This window comes from Mustela lutreola, chromosome 1 (genome assembly GCF_030435805.1).
Source record: "Mustela lutreola isolate mMusLut2 chromosome 1, mMusLut2.pri, whole genome shotgun sequence".
Lineage (NCBI taxonomy): Eukaryota > Metazoa > Chordata > Mammalia > Carnivora > Mustelidae > Mustela > Mustela lutreola.
In genome coordinates this window covers 284,011,966-284,033,518 of record NC_081290.1, presented here as the reverse complement: position 1 = coordinate 284,033,518, position 21,553 = coordinate 284,011,966, and the positions used below count along the sequence as shown (strand labels likewise).

The 21,553-nt window shown below is 45.1% G+C and overlaps 1 protein-coding gene across 2 annotated transcripts in view; it reads right to left on the bottom strand.

Moving 5' to 3' along the window:
• The window catches only part of PACS1 (phosphofurin acidic cluster sorting protein 1), a 140,213-nt gene that overhangs the window by 14,480 nt on the left and 104,180 nt on the right, over positions 1–21,553 (bottom strand). For both annotated transcript variants that reach the window (XM_059147941.1, XM_059147950.1), the window contains exons 3-11: positions 17,049–17,138; positions 15,771–15,896; positions 11,036–11,180; positions 10,669–10,760; positions 10,493–10,573; positions 7,544–7,603; positions 6,536–6,696; positions 6,079–6,172; positions 688–768 (exon numbers count right to left, since the gene is read on the bottom strand). In XM_059147941.1, the coding sequence (XP_059003924.1) occupies positions 688–768; positions 6,079–6,172; positions 6,536–6,696; positions 7,544–7,603; positions 10,493–10,573; positions 10,669–10,760; positions 11,036–11,180; positions 15,771–15,896; positions 17,049–17,138 (930 nt within the window). The remainder of the gene's footprint in view (positions 1–687; positions 769–6,078; positions 6,173–6,535; positions 6,697–7,543; positions 7,604–10,492; positions 10,574–10,668; positions 10,761–11,035; positions 11,181–15,770; positions 15,897–17,048; positions 17,139–21,553) is intronic.

Below are 21,553 nucleotides of genomic sequence, written 5' to 3'. Positions count from 1 at the left end.
TCCAGTCCCACTGGGTGAACTTCTGCATATTCTGAGAGGCCCAGTTTAGATGTCCCTCTCTAGTCGGAATCACTCTGTCCTTCCCTCGGCCTCCACAGAGCCTCTGCACAGGTGTACACAGCGTGGCTTTCCTCCTGGAGGGTGGCATCTTGATGCCAGACACCATGACGTTCTCACCTTTGCATCTTCATTGCTCAGCACATGTAGCTGCCCAGAAAACTGGGCACCCCAGGCAATTCATTCCGTTTCTCTAGGGCTTGGCCTGCCCTCCTGGGCAGCTCGTGTCTCTTAGGGGAAACACTTGACCAATAGTCACTTGGAAATTTAACGTGTAGGCTGCCTGCTCACTCTAAGAGCCACACTGGAGGAATGGTTTTTGAGAGGAAGATACCGGTTGTCATCTCTCAGAAGTAAATAAGGGTGACAGAGAGTGAGAAGTTATCTGAATTAGCATTTAATCAGATCGAGTTAAAAAACAGAATGGGGACATTTTTGGTTTGCTAATTTAGGGAATGACCTGTTCTCCAGGGTAGGTTACATTTCATGGGTAGGGATTCCAGGAAGAAAGAGAACACAGGACATTCACAAGTCCACAGATACAAGATCCCAGGGTGGTCCTAAAGGTCTTTTGGTTTTATTTCTAAAGATATAAAAACTATGTTAAATGGGGGACTGAGCCACACATACCAGAGTGTCTGTTTCAGTCAAGCTGTCATCTTGGTTTTTAATCCAAGCAGATTTGACTTTTTCTAGAGCAGCCAATTCCATCTGCAAAAATTATAATAATTAGTCATCACCAATCCAAGTAACTACCATTCTAACTGGTTTTCTAGATTCCCGAGGAGTTTAAAATACTCCCACTTAATATGAAGACCTCATAAAATCTTTGGGATTTTAGTCTTATAAGGAGTATGTTTTTGTGAAAACTAAGTGTCAGAAGGGTCAGTTATTTTTATAATCATTAAATTACACAGTAAGATGCAGAACCCAGCAGTTCTGACTCTCACAAGATGTCACAGAAAAGAGAGGCTCAAAGTTTAGATGGCTTTGTATGGGATCCACAGGGTCTCTGACTCTGGATGTAGTAAATGCCCTTTATCCAGGAGGGACATTTGGGGCCTCTTCTACTTGTCAGAAGTTATTGAGAAGAAAGGAGAATCTCACAGTTCAGGTCTTTGACTTTGAGACTAAAGTCATCCACGGCAGCCAAATTTATTTTGCTTGGTAGAAACATCTAGAATATCCTCAAAAAAATTAATATACTAAGCAAAAAGACACCCAATGTCAAGCCATTTAGGTATGAATGAATTTTCCCTTTGTCCCCAAGTCTTACTAGCATTTCTAATAAACATTAAAAATTTACTTCACAAATACTCATACATAAAATTAGATTTTTCACATTTGCTAATACTGTTTCTGGCTGTGCAGATGTTAATGTCAAAGTCATGAGAATTTGAGGATTGTGGGTCTTAGAGGTAGGGAAGGTACTGGCCTTAGTGAATCTCTTCGGAAACCAGGGAGTCAGGAAAGATCAAAGATATCCTACTTCATCCCAATTACTCAAAGTCCCTCTTCTGAGTAAATTATAAATAGTACTGAGAAACGGGGGGCATGTAAGTTCAAGGGGACACTTGGCAAACTAATGAACAAGCAGGCCCATGTTTTCTCCACCTCGGCCCCGATGACACTTTGGCCCAGATCTTCTTCATTGTGGGGGATGCTGTCCTGTATGCCACAGGATGTTAAACAGCATCCCAGCCTCTCCTCACTGGATGCCAGCAGCAGCACCACCCCTGCCAGGTCTGATCATCAAAATGTCTCTAGTCACTGCCAGAGCTCAATGTTCCTTGGAAGGAGGCAAAAATCACCCCTGGTAGAGAGCCACTGTCCAAAACCACCTGCAAGATCAACCCAACACACTTTATCTGACTGTGACTCCAGGTCTGGAGTCGCTTTGCCTCCAATTACACAGCTAGTTCACTGCACATTATCTATGTGAATACCAATGCCAACAGAGTCCAGAATTGTGAAAAAGTCCTGGTCAGATTTGAGACTGAAGATGGGGACGCTCGGGTGGCTCAGTCAATTAAGTGTGCAGTTCTTGATTTTGGCTCAGGTCAGGACCCTAGGGTCATGAGACGAAGCCCAGCACGGAGCTCTGTGCTCAGTGGCGGGCGGGGGGGGGGGGGTTCTGCTTGATAGTCTCTCCCTCCCTCCATGCCACCTTTCCCCTGTCGCAGGTGTGCTCTTTCTCTCTCTCTCAAATAAATAAATCTTTTTTTTTTTAAATTTATTTATTTATTTGACACAAAGAGAGAGAGAGAGAGAGAGATCACAAGTAGGCAGAGAGGCAGGCAGAGAGAGAGGAGGAAGCAGGCTCCCAGCTGAGCAGAGACCCTGATGCGGGGCTCGATCCCAGGACCCTGGGACCATGACCTGAGCCAAAGGCAGAGGGTTTAACCCACTGAGCCACCCAGGCGCCCCTCTCAAATAAATAAATCTTAAAAAAAAAAAAAAAAAAAAGACTGAAGATGATTTCACTCCATTTTGGATCTCAGTATGACAAATGAGTTAAACCCATTCAAGGAGAACGAACTGGGGCATTAACATCATTTTGCTGGAGGGCTTTAAAGAGCACATCCTGTTATTAAGCCTTCCGACAGGTACAGAATTGTTTCCGTGGTTAAGCTGCAACAACTTTCACTTGGGTTGGCATCAGAGGGAACCTGCTGGCTATTTCCTGACTCTTCTAGATGTTCCAAACAATCCCATTAGAAGCAAACTCCCCAATTCTCCAAATTTCTACTTCTATAAATACGAAGGGCTTTTCTCACCCCAGAGCCCCGGACCACCAGCTGTGCCGTAGCTGCATCTAACTGTGTGGTACTGGAGGCAGATGCCAGCAGCCCAAGGCACTGCGCCCGTCGGGTAATGCCGGCTGCTGCAGGAGGAGGACCTGCTCCTGTGGAGATTGGGGGAGCAGAGTGGGGTGGTATTTTAGGCTATCAATTTTATGAAGTACTAGTCTCAAACGCCATCATCTGCAGTGCAATGGAAATAACAACTTCCAGCAGCAGGCAGTCTTGGCTGAAAGGCTACATCTCTTGACCTCCCTAACTAAAGCACTGTCAGCACCTACTGTTATCAGCTTGGAAAACCAAATTATGTTGCTACTGTGGGCTCCCAGTTTTGGGAAAATTCAACAACTGTACTAATTTTTAAAAAATTATTTGAGAGAGAGAGAGAAAACAAGCATGCTCGAGTGAGCAAAGGCAGGGGCAGAGGGAGAGGGAGAAAATCCCAAACAGACGCCACACTGAGTGCGGAGCCCCATGTGGAGCTCGATCTTATGACCTTAAGATCATGACCTGAGCTGAAAGGTTAACTGACAGAGCCACCCAGATGCCTCAACAACTGTAATAATTTGTGTCAGCAGAAATACCTTCTGGTTCTAGTAATAAACTGAATCCTCTGAAATTTCGGGAACGAAAAAGAAGATTAAGAAAAACAACTACGTAACAACACTAGGAAGTCAGAGAGAGACAGAGGATAAAAGTTGGGTTGCATGTGCACACCTGCCCACGTATGCACAATCTCAGTGTTCTTTCCCTAATATACTGGGCAGTTCTCTGTAAAAGCACGGCTCACTCTGTCATTCCCGAAGGGCCTTTCATACTAAAAGGATTCCAAAATTCCACATCCACATCGAAACATATGGGCCTCTTCAAAATAGAAATATCACAGAGAATCAGCAAAGCAAGTCTGAAATCTGGCCAGCAGAACGAGGATTTGAAGGACTCATGACAAAGACAGCTAGATCCCAACAGTTTCAGGAGAGCAGAACTGAAACGGTTCTAACTGACGGTAAGGAGAAGAGCCACGGCAGCTTCTGTTCACCGCACGCTCGCTGAGTAGTAAATCCATCCACCCATCAACCCACCGCCACATGGAGGATCATCATATCTGTGCACTGCCTTACAAGGTGTGTGCTTTTAACAAGTACTTTGTAGATGAAGAAACGAAGACCTGACAACGGCCCCAGATCACACAGTCAGTAGAATGATAGAGTCGAGATTCAAACTCAGAAGTCTTCCTCCAGACCACGTGCTCTCAACCCAGTCCCACTTTGCCCAGATGAATGTTCTGCGTAGACAGGGACCCTTAGGCCATTATATTGTTAAGACTGATACTCAGTTGTCCTAACTCTGAGCTAACTGGCCTGCTGGGTCAACTCTAAGGCACCTGGAGGCTCAGAACATCAGTGGTTTCCCCTTTAAATCATGTTAGCCACGTAACTGAGACTAAAGCAGAACCTGCAGACACGTTCTATCAACCCAGAAATACCTTCATTAGTATAAAATAATGTATCAATTTAATAATAACAATCCCTAGCATTTACCTAGCATTCATTACAAGTCAGTGTTATGCTCAGTGCTTTGGGGCATTATATCAGTTAAAAATTTACTTTTTTATTTTTTTAAAGATTTTATTTATTTGACAGAGAGAGATCACAAGTAGGCAGAGAGGCAGGCAGAGAGAGAAAGAGAGGAGGAAGCAGGCTCCCTGCTGAGCAGAGAGCCCGATGCGGGACTCGATCCCAGGACCCCGAGATCATGACCTGAGCCGAAGGCAGCGGCTTAACCCACTGAGCCACCCAGGCGCCCCATCAGTTAAAAATTTAACTGCATTTTGTTACGTACTCCTTGTTCCACACTCCTAGGACACTAGGAAACAGCTCTCCTTCGGCCCGGTCCCAGGTTCCTCTCTAGAAGAGTCAACCCTTGTATTTATAATTAAGATGGAATCTGGCTGTAGGGGCCTGTGATCTATGTGGACACTGATGATTCAGCAGGGCCATTCAGCAGGACCTCCTACCACCCCCCCCAAGAAAGAGTAGCTAAAAGCCACGTAAACAGCAAGGTAAGGCCTCAGCTGCAGGTCACAGAGCACAGGGTCTGTAAGTGGCATGCCAGAGGCTTCTCTGTCGGAGGGATTCTGCTTGTTTTCCACCCCACATTTCCTCACTAATGCCAGCTGGGGCCACTGTTCTAGGGCCAGACAGTTGCCCACAGTGCCTTACCAGGAAGAGGGATAAGGTGGGTGGTAGCCCCACCTGGTGGCAGCAAGTAGTAAGGCAGCCCATGCACTGCCACGAGCAGCCCCACTGGTCTGCAGACACACTGGGGACAGGCGGCAGCCTTTCCATAGTCACAGGGCTTTTCAGGCGATGGAGGGCCTCACATGCCTCACATGTCTCACACAGCATTTCCTCACAAGTAATACCTATTTTCAAGGTGAGCTCTGTACGCCCTCTCTTAAAGCAGGAAGAATAGGAGGACTTAAAGGATTCAGTTTCTCTGATCTACAGGAAAGACACTGTGCTTGCAACAGCAAACCATAAACTGCACTAAAACCACGCACATCTCCTTCCTTTAGTTGTAACGACGGGAAGAACAGCTCCCCAGGGCCTGACATAGATACAGCATCAACCCAGGCTCCAACCTCTGATTCACTGCCATAGGGAGAGCTTTCCCAAGCAGGGACAGAGCATGGTCCAGGATGACACTGGGCTCTTGGGTACTACGGGAAAGAGCAACTCTTTCTTCTCGGTCACCAGCCGAAATGGAAATCTGCCCGTCAAATTTGTAATTCTTTGCAAGTACTGCCTGCGTCTTTGAATAAAGCCTATGTGGCATCTTTGATTAGACCTTGTGGGCTTCCTGCCTCCTTGCATTCTTTCTCCACCTGGAAAGCACCATTACTTATCACCGCAGGATGCCATATTCCCAGCAACCATGTGACGCATGTTGAGGGAGAAATTTAATACTGTGTGTTCTGGGAGGGAAGGCTCCTTCTTGTAGCAGGAACTGACCAAAAAGGACACCCAAATAGCCACAGCAATGCCCATGAGAACCAAGCTCCCAGGAGGACCGCAGTCAGGATACCCAAGTTAAAACAAAAGGAGAAGCCCGCTCTTTCAGCACCACAAGGTGAGCCAGCAGCACAGTGCCCAGAGTGTTATGCCCCAACACTCCCCGGCCCCCCTCCCCGACCCCCACAGCCATTGGTCTTGCTCACAGGGCTGGTGGTGTCTTTGCCGAGACTGCCCTTGCTGTTGAGGCTGCCAATCTCCGTCTGTGAGCTGGACTGCGACATCCCCTCAAAGAAGGGCCTGCGGCAAAGAAGCACAGCCAGGGTCAGTGGCCACCAGGGCCCAGGGCAGCAGCTCATGAGAGCTGGGTCGTGATGGTGTGCACGAAAGGCTGACAACCCGGGCTTGAAGGACATGCCTGCTGAGGAAGGACATGGCAGTGGGTGACCCAGCAGGGCCTGGATCAAAGGACTCGAGATTATCAGGACTTTTGTCAGCTAGAGGCAAAAACAGTGATCTCTATCCAGACAGCTGGAGGTTCCACGAGGGTGAGGAGCCAAGATACTCCAATAATGGAGGGGGCGGGAGGGAGGGCGTCTAGGAGGTCACTCTGGCTCAGAGAGACGCAGGGAGACAACCTGGTGGAAGAGGTTTGGGCCTCACTTGAGCTTGGGCTTCGGAGTACTAAGGATGCTCTCGGTCTCCTCCATTTCAGGGCCACTGTCGCTGGGATTATACATCTCCAGACTATCATACAGTTCGTCCAAGTCCTCTTCCACCTCTCGTATCTGCTCTCGGGATACATGTTCCAAGCCAAAACCTACCTATGGGGGAAAAAGATCTTTGAGTCTGGGGTTACATCTGTTAACAGCTATGGTAGATGGGCAACTCTGGTTGATGGGTACCAACTGGCTTCCTTAACTCGTCCTCCTTAAGGGACAGGCCATAGCTTCACACTCATTGAGGTAACCTTGGTCTCCTCTCTGTGACCCAATCCCGAGAGCGGGGATGTGGTGAGACCACCTCTTCTTTTCAGTGTCTCCCTACCACTCCATGCTACGGGCCTGGCACAAGGAAGAAACGTAGAAGTGCTAAAGGACCTCTGCCAGAGAACAGGTGCGAGAGAACCCAGAAGACTGCGACCCCTTGCAGGCTGGTCCTGTTCTCCTGAGGAGTCCACAGAAGGACAAAGAAACCTCTGAACAATCTTCCTCTCCATCTCTTCTCCAGCGCACTGAGAAGCCAAGCCTACGAAAACTGGGACCAGGCTGGTCAGAGCCCAGGGAGGACACTGCTTCTCTTTCCGTGACCGATTCTTGGTTACTTAATGGCCAACCATTGAGGACTCTCAACTACCTCACAGGTCGTTGTGCACCATGATCCCTCCCTCTGACAGGAGGGAAAACCAAACAACAACCAGACGTTACTAATGCCCCATGCCAGAAGGGTGGCGTTAGCCAACAGTGGAGTATAACCACACTACCCCTCCCTGCAGGTACCACGAATCCTTTCTTTCTCTTTTTATGTAGCTTAAAGCCCTTCTTTAGCTATTCTCTCATTTGGGGGTCCTGTAGTCCCGACTCCCAGGGGCAGGAAAAAATGCACCCCAGGAACAAGGGTGAAACTCAGGGAATTCTACTCACCATCAACCTTGGGAGTAAGGGGTCGTACCTCATCTGAAACTTTAAACCGCTTCAGGAGGGCCACAAACTTCTGCTTGATGTTAGGTTGCTGTGGGAACAAATGGCACAGAAGTTCTCAACAACACCCACCCATGCACAACGACCAGTTTAAGCCAACGGAGTGATCCAGAGCCCACTCTTTCCTTTGCAAAGCACTGTGGGAAGACATAAAGATGGGAAAACAGCTTCTATCCTCCGGCACATAAAACCCCCCAGGGAAGCAGGCACACGCATGGTTAACGCGGAGCGGACCCCAGGGCTGTGGGCATCGAGTGTGTGCACCTCCCACACCCCTCCAAGTCCTCCCTTTCTCCAGTCCTTCAGATACGTGGTGCTGCTTGATGATTTCCGGCTGCATCCACACAGGCACCTCCAGTCCAGCATTCCCAAGAATTATCACCTTCTCCCCGTGTTCCCATCCTGGGCACCATTATCACAACCCCCGATCACAGGAATCTGAACCCAGAGTGTCTCCCTCCCCTTTCTCCTCATAGACCACTGTTTACTAACCCCGACTCTCTCTTTCATCTGTAATACCACTGCTGTCCTTCAGGCCTTTCTCCCCACAGCCCTGTGGGGTCACTGCAACGGCCTTCAACCGCCACACCCTCAGCCTCACACTCCCAGCTAGCTTCTGGTCTTATTCTCTCCAGAGCCCACAGTGATCCTTACAAACGCAAACCTCATCATGCTACTCCCCGAATCAGGGGTCTTCACTGGCCCCCAGTGCCCAGGGAAGAAAGCTGCGGCATTAAGCATGGGTCTGTCTGAGGACTTCCCTGCCTGTCCCTAGCCCCATGTCACCACTGAACACCTCCCCCGTCTATTCAAGTGGAAACTGCTGATAGTTCTGTAAAGAGAGGCATGGGGGTCTTTATAGAGCGTATCCTTTGCCCTGTCTGCACATTCTCTTGGCACTCCTGCCCAGAGTCGGCCACTTTCCCCTGCGCACCATCGCTGTCCCTTACGCCAAGCTCTAACTTCTAGCACCTACTCTACTGTGTTGTAGCAGCTGGTTTAGATGCTGTCTGTGTTCGGACATCGTGATCTTGATGGCACGGACTAGGCCTTTCTTGTTTCTATGTCTCTAACTCCAGGCGCAATGACTGGTCTGAAGTACTTCTGCCTGACAGACTTGCCATCTGGGGATGGAAGAGACTAACTTGCGAATAAGACTGAGCCAGGCCTTCAGAAAAAAAGCAGGGGTTCCAAAGGTAGAAAGGGTATCCATAGCAGAGAAAAAACGCAGCAAATCAATTAGTGTATCTAGAACAAAGTATTCTTGGTAGGGAGAGAAGAATGCATGTGTACAAAAGGAGACAGAAACTAAAGAACCATTCCAAGTCTTTGGTAATCTGACTGGAGAGAGCCTGCAGCTAAAAAAAACCCCAAAAACAAAAAACAAAGAACAGCCTTTCAAGAAAAGGATATTAATAGGAGTGCTGAATTCTGGTCATATAATAGGGTAAAGCTATGGTTCCTCCGAGACCACAGGGAAAGGTGACTTAAAAGCTCCAGCAGGTCTCTCCACCTTTGCGGAGCCAGAGAAAGAAGAACTTAACGGAAGAAGCTACAACACAAAGGGATCCTCCAACCTCTCCCCATTGTAAGTACAACAGCTAAGATGTCTGAGGCCCTGGGGACATGCCCTACCCAGGCCATTTTGGAGTGCCAAGCAGGGATTAGATACCTGAGGACAAAACAGTTCTCACACTCTCTAGTCATTCATTATTTAATGGGGGAAATCAAGGCCACAGTCTTCAGGACTTTAAGGCCAGTAATGCCTAAGGAGGCAAGGAGAGAGGACAGTGTGGTTTCACCGCGAATGCCAGGCTCAGAGGCAACACATCTGGAAGGTCTGGCTGACATTTATTTCATTCCTGCAGGTGATGGAAATCTCTGCTCTTGGGGTCCCTAAGCTAGTTCTACTCTAGACAATCAGGATATGTGGGGGGAAAATGAAATTGGGTTTCTAGCACTTTTGACTCTCCCACACTTTAGCACAGGAACTCCAGCATCAAAGTTAACCTAGACCGAGAAACAGACTGAACTACAGAGAACAAACTGATGGTTACCAGAGGGAGGGGGCAGGGGGATGGGTGAAACAGGAGAAGGGGATTAAGACTGCACATATCACGATGAGCACAGAGTCATGTACAGAACTGCTGAATCACTATATTACACACCGTAACTAATGTAATACTGTAGGTTAACCATACTGCAATTAAAATGAAATTACATTTAATTTAAAAAACAAAAACAAAAACAAAAATAAAAAACAACAACCCCAAAGTTAACCTAGAAATCCAGGTATTAAGTGTCTTTTTTTTTTTCGGGTATTAAGTGTCTTAGTCCAGGATTCTAATTTCACCAAAAATAGTGACTCCTGAGGACATCTTATGCAGGAGACACAATTCAAAGGCATTTGGCTTCTAAGATTATGGATCCATTAAGGCAGGAATGATACCCAATGTAATTAGACCTTACCAAACCCAGTTCTAAGCACTAGCCTATTATTTCTGGGTTAAAATGATTAAAAATGGTGATAGCCCTAGAAAAGACTGTGTCTGTCTATGTGGTAGGTAGGACGTAATTTGAAGTAGTCACCTGGAGAGGGGACGAGGGGTGCCCGAGGCATTCTGCTTCTTGAAGAAGCATTACCTGTTGCAAAGTCTAAAACAAGGTTTCTCAACCTATTTTCTATCCCGAGATAACCTGAAAAATATAACACGCTCCTATAAGTAACACTGCTTCTCTACAACAGTGACTCTTAATTACATGGTGGTGCTGGTGGAGGGGATAAAGGGGTGTATCAGAACCTCCAGAACCTTCATGTGCATATTTTAAAAAAGACCTCAGGAAGTTTCAATACACCACTCCCTCCTACCTTCAAATTTAAAATCTCAGCTAAAACATTCCCGGGACCTTTGAGGCTCACCCTTGTGATGGCAGAGGTCGAGGTTAGTTTCCTCCGGGTCTTCTTTACTTTCCGTAGATCTTCATCTTCATAGAACAGGTCCTAAGGGGGTAGGTGGATGGAATGAAGTTGGGAAATCCCAGGGGTGTCTGGAATTATTTCTCAGACGCTACACGTGAGGGGCTGTGGAAAGTTACCTGCCCATGCAATGGATCATCACTGCCTTCCTGCTCTGATGAAAAACTCTCTTCCTCTTCCTCAGAATAATTGTCAATATCAGGAGAACGATCTGGAAAGAGACACCTTAGTAAGACAACCTTGCGATCTGAAGATCTGGCCTAAGAGAGCTGGGTTGGCTACAGTCATGGCTCTCGTCAGGTGGAAATATGGCTGGGGTAGAGGAGAGAGCCACAGCCATTGAAGGTCACATTTATTCTCAGGGATCTCTACACTTTTTTCATAGAAACGTTTTAGGCCTGTCTTGTTCAGCTTTCCCAGGATGGGGAGCCGATGATGGGCTTGTTCTTGACCCACAGGGCTCTCCCGATACTATATACATCTTACCAGACAGCTTGGACTTGATTCCTTCATGGTCAATGGGCTGGCTGGACAGAGAGTAGATCTTTATTTCTGCCACAGGCACAGACACGTCCTTCACGTTGCTGTGCAGGCCGAGCACCAGGGCACCCTCACTAGGGTGCTGCATCACCTGAGGCCAAAGGGCAGCAATGCAAACGCCTTACTAAGGGAGGTGAGTCGTCTATTTTCATAAATCCAAGTGGATGTGCAAACCAATGGGAATGGATTGTGTTGATACATTTTCTTTCTCGCTACCTTTCAAACCCAAGGTTACTGTTCTCCTCTTACCTTCAAGGTCCTACTCGAATTGTCAGCCTGGTCAGGCCCAGTCACTGGTCAGGCCCTGTGCTTAAAAACGAAGATCAAGACTCAAGACTAAAATGATGGCTAATCTCCAGGACTACATTTAAGTGTTAGTCCTTGACAGAGAACTAGTTCTCCTGGCTGGTTGGGGCCAGACTGCAGACGGTAGTTACCTGTGCCTAGTAATGGGGAAAAGGACCTACAGGACCTGAGAAAACGGAAGGGCTTGACACAGGTGGGGAATTGTGGTGTCCATAACACTTCACTTCCTACAGTCCTTCATACTGATTCAAAGCACGAAGAGGAAAGACAGATGGGCTGGGGCTGTCTCACGTATTCTATTTATTAAGGTCACAAAATTTTCCTATTCAACATAGTAAAGTAGATGTAAGTTAAAACTGATTTGTGGGCCAGCTGCGCGGGGGCTGGGCAGGTGGCAGTCGCTGAGCTCTGCACAGGGGGGAAAGCCTCCTGGCACCAGCCACATGGGGAATGGGAAGCCACCAGATTCTCCAGACAGGACTGTGATGGATGTCAACTATTTCATGTGGCCCGATTTGAGGAGCAAGCTAATGCTTTTCAGGAGCAGGAAATCAATAGAAAATCCCTGTTGACATGTTGACAGGACTTCAGTTAAATGGGGCCTGCTCTGAAAATCTACAAGTATCATGTAAAACCTCTGCAGACAAAGCATTTAAAGAACAACTCTTCGTAGTATAGTCAAACTGAGCTCTTAGACATCAAAAAATACATAATGACATAATTTCCTTTCCTGTGATGAAACTCTGCAAACATAATACATACACGTGTATATGTAAAGAATTTCAGTCAAATGAAATGCCATCCTACTGGTTAGAGGAGGCAATCCATCGGCTGACCGGAACTCAGCCAGGAGGAGCACGGATACCTTGTAGACAGGACAGTTTTCTTGTGGAGCCTGTCAGAGAGAGTGATCTTTGACATGACTGAACACCCCTTCCCACTAAAGGGATTTTCTTCACAGAGTGCTTTCCCAAAATCCTTGAAAAAGGACTGAACTGAATGATCTTTTGGTTACAGATGTAGGGAGATTACAAACAAGAAAACTTGGGGAAGAGGAGAGGAGAGAGATAGCAGTCTTCTTTGAATTCCTCTGCTCCTGAGAGCTTGTGTTATTTGGGCGGAAATGACAACACCCCTTTTCACAGAGGCTCCTTCACTTGACCTTATTAAGGCTTCGCTGGGACGCGCACTGTGATGTGTGAGGTGAATGTGCGTCACGGCCCCTGCCGAAGCAGAACCTCTGGAAACAGAAACTCTGCTGTGTTTGGGGGATATCCATCTATATTCAGCTTCTTTCACAGGGGGTAATGAATGGATTTTCTGCAGAGATGTACTTTCAGATCGGCTCTTTATTTCCATAGAAGGAAGCGTTTTTTCCCTCTACGGTTGCTATCTATACTAATTTGTTTCTGAAGGAATATGCAGGAAGTTATAGATCAGAAAGCCTTGTTACTGTATTTTATATATATATATATATATATATATATATATGTACACATACATACAGAATACAGACGCACGCACACACACACACACACATATGCCTTCATGATGGTGTAATTTTTTTTTAAGGGTTTTTTTTTTTGACAGAGAGAGATCACAAGTAGGCAGAGAGGCAGACAGAGAGAGGGAGAAGCAGGCTCCCTGCTGAGCAGAAAGCCGGATGCAGGGCTCGATCCTAGGACCCTGAGATCAAGACTGAGCCGAAGGCAGAGGCTTAATCCACTGAGCCACCCAGGCGCCCCTAAGATTTTATATTTGAGTGCTCTCTACACCCAACGTGGGGTATGAATATATAACCCCAAGACCACTGCAGCCTCCACTGGCTGAATTAGCCAGGTGCCACAATGTGTAATTTTTTTTTTTTTTTTTTTTTTTTTTAAGATTTTATTTATTTATTTGTCAGAGAGAGAGAGAGCGCAAGAGCGAGCACAGGCAGAGAGGCAGGCAGAGTCAGAGGGAGAAGCAGGCTCCCTGCGGAGCAAGGAGCCCGATGCGGGACTCGATCCCAGGACGCTGGGATCATGACCTGAGCCGAAGGCAGCTGCTTAACCAACTGAGCCACCCAGGCGTCCCAACAATGTGTAATTTTTAAAAACTGCCCTCGTGCTTTGTTTGATTCTTGATTTGAGTCCTTGTTTTTAAGAACTTGAAATGGTGGGCTTGCTACATACATATCTGTTCAAGAAGATATTTGTTTGAATTCCCAGTATCAATGCCTTGTTGAATTGGTGCTTTATAGTCACAATAAAGCATTGCTTCGGCTTAAAAACATAATAAAAAGTAAAACTGATTTGGGACCCCTTTTTTCTTTCCCTGTTTCAGGGTTGAGAGGATTCACCTGGCACACAAGGGAACTATACAAATGAGCAAACACACTGAGGATAATGGAAGCCTACTTTCATTCTGTTGGAGGGAATTAGAGCTGTGGAAAGGGGAAAGGCTACAATAAGCCCAATGGTGTTGGGTTGGAATTAATTGGGACGTGACCTCATGATCGGACAGACAGACACAGACAGGGAAACAGGCATGATGCATGTATGTACGTATGTATGAGGGCATATACACATATGGAGATATATTTTCTAGTTCTATCTGTTGAGAGGGAGTAGAAGTAATGACACCCTACCTGGGAAAATGAATACTTCTGGTACCCACATGTTGGTTTCTAAATACCATGCTCCATTGAAAGGAAACAGGACCCTTCAGAGAATCAGTTCATTCTAAGACTGGGTCAGGAAAAGTACAAGATGATATTTTGTACCAGAAAGTAAAGAAATATATAAAGAATGGTGGGACATATAAAAAGAAAGATATAGGAACCAGCTTGAAGGGGCTCTCACTGGCCAAATTTGAGATAATCTCAGCATCAAAATAACTAATGACAGTTACAGATTAAACCCCTGAATTAAACAGGAATCCATAGGTCCATAATTAATACCAAAAATGAACCAATCAATAAATGGTGAAGAAGAGAAAGCTCTGTCTTACAACAGAAAGCAAACTCATGATACAGCAGGAATGACGGGATTATAAAGTCACTGTCTGGCAAGCATTAAAATAATAATTGAATCACGCAAGAATCATGAGTAGATGCTAAACTTAGTTGGTGAACATATGAGGAGAGAAAAGGTTGTTACATAAACATCACAAAACATCTGCCTGTCACATATTTTTTCATTGGTAAATACAAAAAATGTATTAGTTTGGACTGGAAATGCTGACAGACATCATCTTAATCAAGAAAGAGAAGCTAACCTCACCAGAAATGGAACAAATTGACGTGCAGCACTGCCCGTCGTGCACTGGGAAGAACACAGCATTACTTCTGTGGTAATTCTGCCAAAAATGTCAGAAGACATCCGACAAACCCAAACTAAGGAATATTCTCTAAGGTAACCAGCCTGTATTCTTTCTTTCCCTCTCTTTCTTTCTTAGCCTGTACTCTTAAAAAAAAAAAAGTCAAGGGAATGAAAGACAAGGGAAATCTGAGGGACTGTTGAAAACTGAAGACCAAAAAGGCACGACAACTAAATGAACATGTAATCCTAGATTAAAGTCTGTGCCTGTAAAGGACATGACTGAGACACTTGGCACAGCGTGAACGGGGACTGTGGGCAGGACGGTGATCCTGTACCAGTGTTAATGTGCTTATCTTTAGGGCAGGCACGGTGCTGAGCACACAGGAGAGTATTCTTATTTTTAGGAAATTAATCGTTTCTCGGCCTTTTGGCTAAGATCAAGTGTAGGAAATTTAACACACTGTAGTATTAACATGTAATAGGGCATCATGTCTGCAACTTACTCTCAGTGGTTCAGAGAATATGCAGGAATGATTATACAGGGAGAGGAAAATAAGGCAAATGTGGTTAACACGTTAGCACTGAAGAATCCAAGGGAGGGTATATGGGAGTTCTTTATACTATTCTTACAACTTTTCTGTAAGTTTGAATTTTCTTTTAAACTGAAAGAAAAACATTCTGTGAGGGAGAAAGTACCTCCTGAGGTATAGCCTGAATTTCCAATAAAAGAACTGACTTGTGGGCGCCTGGGTGGCTCAGTGGGTTAAAGCCTCTGCCTTCGGCTCAGGTCATGATCCCAGGGTCCTGGGATTGAGCCCCACATCGGGCTCTCTGCTCAGCAGGGAGCCTGCTTCCTCCTCTCTCTCTCTCTCTCTGCCTGCCTCTCTGCCTACTTGTGATCTCTGTCTGTCAAATAAATAAATAAAATCTTAAAAAAAAAAAAAAGAACTGACTTGTAAATAAAATAGAACACACAGGTAGTAGGCTGGGAAGATCGTTTGCTGAGCTCAACTGGCTGGGCCTAGTGTCTCTCTTGGCTCTCCGACTTAAGGGCTGGAGACGGTTCTTCTTACCTCTGCCATGTTGATGAGTCCCACAGCCAGGGTCTTATAGCCCAGGATGGTCCGGTTCTTGTAGCGCTTTCTCCTTTGCAACATGATCTGTAGCTTGTTGGCATCTCGCTTCAGGAAATGAGGATACTGCCAAGTACAAAAGAGTCAAATACTGTTAATAAGTAACTGGGTCTTGGGGCACCTGGGTAGCTCAGTCGGTTGAGTGCCTGCCTTTGGCTCAGATCCTGATCCCAAGGTTTTGGGATCAAGCCCTACATCTGGCTCCCTGCTCCGTGGAAGCCTGCCTCTCCCTCTTTCTCTGCCCCTCCCCCTGCTTGTGCTCTCTCTCTCTCAAATAAATAAATAAAATCTTAAAAAAAAAAAAATGCATCTGGGTCTTGGTGGGTTCTGGTCCTGCTGGAGGATACACAGTGCAACAAGCCTCACTGTCTCCTGGCTTTACAAGGCTGGGAAGCAGGGGTGAATGAACCACCATTAAGGTGCTGCTCAGGGTCTGGTTCTGCTTGGTGCCTGATTTTCACTATGCAGCTCTACAGTACACATATATTCAGAAAACTGCCTTCTGGTGGCTCAGTCAACTAAGCGCTGCCTTTGGCTCAGTTCATGATCCTGGGACCCAGGGATTGAGCCCTTTGTTGGCTCCCTGCTCAGGGGGGAGTCGGCTTGTCCCTCTCCTGGTCCCTCCACCCCACCTGCCCCCCAGCTCGTTCTTTCTCTCTCACTCTTTCTCCAATAAATACAATCTCGAAAAGAAAAGAAAAGAAAAGAAAAGAAGAGAAAAGGAAAGAAAAGAAAAGAAAAGAAAATTGCCTCTTTCTTTGCCATGTGACCAAGCATTTCTCCATGTGCTTCAATTTGGGCTCCTGGGATTACAATGAGAGAGAGACATACGAAAAAGGGATAAGGAGGAGAAGGGAAGAACTGAGATTACAACATGGGAGCAGAGTGAGACTGAAAGGGACAAATTCAGCTGGGGTGTGGACTGCAGATTACCAGGGAGAGGTAAAGGGGCTGAGGGCAGGCTGAGAAAGGATGGGTAGGCTAACAGCCTTATCCAAGGAAAAGGAAAAGAACTTGGGTCTCAGCATCCCCACTGTGGCTGGCTAAGTCATTGCTTTGGCCCTCTAGGCTTGCTATAGATGAATGAATGCTCAATTCATTGGATGACTTTAATTCACTGTGCTACGGCTTCTCTCGGATAAAACAAGTCTCCAGATTAAACGACTATTTAGGAACTAGACTGGACATTAGTGACCTAAGATTGAGTTAGATTCTCACCTGGAGGGAAAAGGTTAATTGGAGTTCTGTTTCCACCAGTCCACTAGCTGGAAGGATGATCTCATTGGAGCGAAGAATCCTTTTTGAACCCTGAAAACCAAGAAAAAATAGGCCCAATGTATATCATCAAAAAATCACACCAAAAGAAATACTAAGTTTGCAAACAACTTCTAAACTCTATTAATATCCTTACCAAATACTTCCTTGGTTTTTGTTAGACACATCAAAATCAAGCCACATCATAGATATGATTTTACAGGTTATTATATTGTGTGTTCATGAAAGGTTTTCACATAAAAAATGAGTAATTTTTACACGTAGAGCTCTCCTGAAGAAGAACCAGGCAGGTAGCAGTACCCCCCGCCCCCATGCTCAACTCTGCCTCCCTTCTTCCTCTCAAATTGATACTTCACCTGTACTGTCTTGTCTTTGGGCCTTTATTTTCACACGCCCCCCCCCCCCCCCCCCGGATGCTTATTCATGCTTCTACACATACCTAAGGCACTCATTTTTCAGGTCTCAGTTTAATTTTTCCCAGGAACCTTTCCTTTTAGCCCTACCCCTTCTAACCTAACAAGAGGGTAGCTATCCTAGCATTTTTCGCTCTAAAAATAAAGTTGGGCCAAACTACTCCAAAAGTGTAAAAAATGACCAGCAGGAGGGCCTAAGGAATGCCAGTAAATTTGTATAGATTAATTTTTCAAAAAAATTATTTAAACACAGTGAAATGCCCAGATCTCCAGTACACGAATCAATGAGCTGATAAATGCATTTATGTGTGTAACAAGCCACAACTGCCTCAGGACATCTATCATTTTCATTGCTCCAGGAAAACTCTGTGATCCTTCCCGAACAATTCTACACTGCCCTTTCTGGTAAGCACTGTTCTGATTTCTTTCAGCATAGGTTAGTTTTGCCAATTCTAAAATTCCATATACATGGTCATATGGTATGCACTATTTTAGCTGGGCTTCTTTAAACATCATCTTTTGAGGTTCACATAGGGTGTCGCATCTATTAGTAGTTCATTCCTTCTTACTGCCAAGTGGAATCCCGTTCTATGAATACACCACCTTTGTCCATCCTACTGTTGTTGAACATTCGCACTTGGGTCGTTTCTAGTTTTTGTCTATTATGGCTAACACTGCCATTCTTGTTACAAGTCTGGGAAAAAAATATGTTTTACTTTTTCTTGGGCAAACACCTAGGAGAGGAATTGCTGGGTTTCAGGGTAGATGTATGTTTAATTTTATGAGAAACTGCCAGACCAATTTCCAAAGTGTTGGTATGATGCCCACCCCCAGCAGCAGTGTATGAGAGCTCCAGTGACCCCGTGTCTTCGCCGGCACTTGGTATGACCAGGCTTCGGTTCATGGATTCTAGTGGAGACAGACAGTGGAATATCGCTGTGGTTGCGATTTGCATTTCCCTGATGACTACTACTGATAAGCACCTTCCCATTTGTTTACTGATCATTTGTATACTGCCATTTATGAGATGGCCTGGTCAAATATTTTCATCCAGGTTTGTTCAACTTGTTTTTGAGTTGTAAGAGGTTTGTTTTGTTTTGTTTTGTTTAAAGATTTTATTTATTTATTTATTTGACAGGCAGAGATCACAAGTAGGCAGAGAGGCAGGTAGAGAGAGAGGAGGAAGCAGGCTCCCTGCTGAACAGAGAGCCCGATGCGGGCCTCGATCCCAGGACCCTGAGATCATGACCTGAGCCGAAAGCAGAGGCTTTAACCCACTGAGCCACCCAGGCGCTCCTGTTTTTTTTTTGTTTTTTTTTTATGTATACAAGTCACTTGTCAGATATATGTATGGTAAATATTTTCTTGCCTACTTATTTTCTTAATGGTATCTATCAATGAAGTATTTAATTGTGATCAAGTGTACTTTATTACTTTTTTATGGTTAATGTATTCTGGGTCCTAGCTAAGACATCTCTGCCTACTTTAAGATTGTGGAGTTACTCTGCTAACTTCAGTTACTCTGCTAACTGTGTTGGAGCAGATATTCTCCTGTTTCCCTTTAAAAATTTTGCAATTTTAGGGGTTCCTGGGTGGCTCAGTGGGTTAAAGCCTCTGCCTTTGGCCCGATCACAATTCCGAGCACCACATGGGGCTCTCTGCTCAGCGGGGAGCCTGCTTCCCTTCCTCTCTCTCTGCCTGCCTCTCTGCCTACTTGTGATCTCTGTCTGTCAAATAAATAAATAAAATCTTTAAAGCCAGGCAGAGGCTTAACCCACTGAGCCACCCAGGTACCCCTTTAAAAAAATTAAAAAAATATATAATCTTAGTGGGGTTTTTTTTGCAGTAGTTATTATTTTTTTTAATTTAATTTTTTTCAGTGTTCCAAAATTCACTGTTTATGTACCACACCCAGTACTCCATGCGATACGTGCCTTCCATAATACCCACATATATTTTGGTTTTACATCCATTTCTAATTTTGTTTTTACAAAATGCAAACTTTATTTAATGCAGAGAGGAAAATCTAAATACAATAGTTCGCAATGTTTTTGTAACAAGAATAGTGTACCATACCAGTGAAATATAATAAAGGAAATTCTGCCTCACCTGTTAGATAACACTTTCATAGTAACCACTATTACGAACAACAATCTTGACAAAATTTTCACCTGACTTTATTGATTTGATTTTTAAAAATCTCTGTAAAATGAAACTCAGAAATGTTGAAAGAATTCAAAATGTGGTTGATATATAGCAGTGGTTCCAACTAGAGGTAGGAAACATTTGGCAATATTTAGAGATATTTTGGGTGGTTGTGACTGGTGTGTGCGTGCGTGCGTGTAAAGTATTTCTAGAGGGTAGAGGCCAGGTTGTTGCTGACCATCCTATTGTGCACAAACAGACCCCATGTCTAGTGCCACTGAGAAACCCTCTAGCTGAAACCTCATCTCCACCGAAGACATGGCTTCTTGGGTAACTATCTCAAATGGTGGCCGTTTTTCTCCCATAAGAGAAGGGGACTTCTCTTATGGGACACACCGCTGGACTGGAAATGGGGAAGGTGTCCTCCTTGTTTTCATCACCAGTTCTAGAACATTCTCCCTTCCATCTCTCTAAAAATCCTTTTCTGGACTGATGCTCTCAGTTCATATTGACCTCTATTCCTGCTGTTGCTGGGATCTTTACCTGTAGTCATTCTTGCCCACTTCCTGATTTTAGCTCCTCATTCACTGTTCTTCTCCCCAGCAGGACACCAGCCGTAACTCTCCGTGGTTTCAATACATGCTCTTTCCTACATCTTGGCTGCCCCAATCCCCTAATCTCTCTTTTCCGATGATTTTGTCCTCACACTTGTTCTAGCTACTCACCCAAATGTTCTTTCTCCAGATCTTACCATTACCAATAATTACAACCAATACCTAATCTCAGTTTCATGCTCCCCACTCTCTGATTACCACCTATCTTTTCAGCTCATTTTCTCTGGTTTGTCAACAACAATAATCCTTTAGACCCACCAGGGCCTACAATCCAAGGATGCTTCCATTGTTTCAATTTTCCCCAGGGTCCTGTTGTCTATCTTTCCTCCTTACCCAGCTTAAATGCCATAGGCAATCTGTATAAACATGTTCTTGCACACACCCTTAACTCCTGTGCTCTGCTGCTAGTCTGCCATATTCACTTGGTAAAAATTACAACCCTATTTAAACCCAACTGCAGGGCGCCTGGGTGGCTCAGTCGGTTACGTGTCTGCCTTCAGCTCAGGTCATGATTCCAGGGTCCTGGGACTGAGCCCCACATCAGGGCCCTTTCTCAGTAGGTAGTCTGCTTCTCTCTCACCCTCTGTCCCTCCCCTGGCTCCTGCTCTCTCTCTCTCTCAAATAAATTCATAAAATCTGAAAAAAAAATCCAAACTGCACCAGCTAAACATGCCCAGAGAGAATCATATAATCAGGTGAACTGGTCTGTCTTAATACATGACCCCAAATCAGTAGTGTGCTGACAAGGCAGCCTGGCAATTACTCTGTATTGTCTCAAGTCTTTTCACTTTTCTGCTCTACTTGATGATGGTTTTATATCTTCTCATTTTCATATACATGGAATCATACAATATGTGGCCTTTTGTGCCTGCCTTTCATTTACCACAATGTTTTCAAGGTTCACCTGTGTTGTAGCATGGATATATTTTATTTTTGTTCATTGCTAAAAAAATATCCCATTGTACTGATATACCACCTTTTACACATCCATTCCTCAGTTAATAGACTTGGTTTGTTTCAAATTTTTAGGTATTATGAATAGATGCTGTGATGAGCATTTATGTGCAAGATTTTACATGGCCATGTTTTCATTTCTCTTGGGTAACTTCTAGGAGTGGAATTGTTGGGTCATCTGGTAACTAACACTATGTCACACCTTTTCAGGAACTGCAAGTCTGTTTCCAAGATGGCTGTATCATTTTACATTCTCAACAGCAGTATGAAGGAGAAGGCATTACCTTTCTGCAGTATGAAGGAGAGAGCATACCTTTCTACA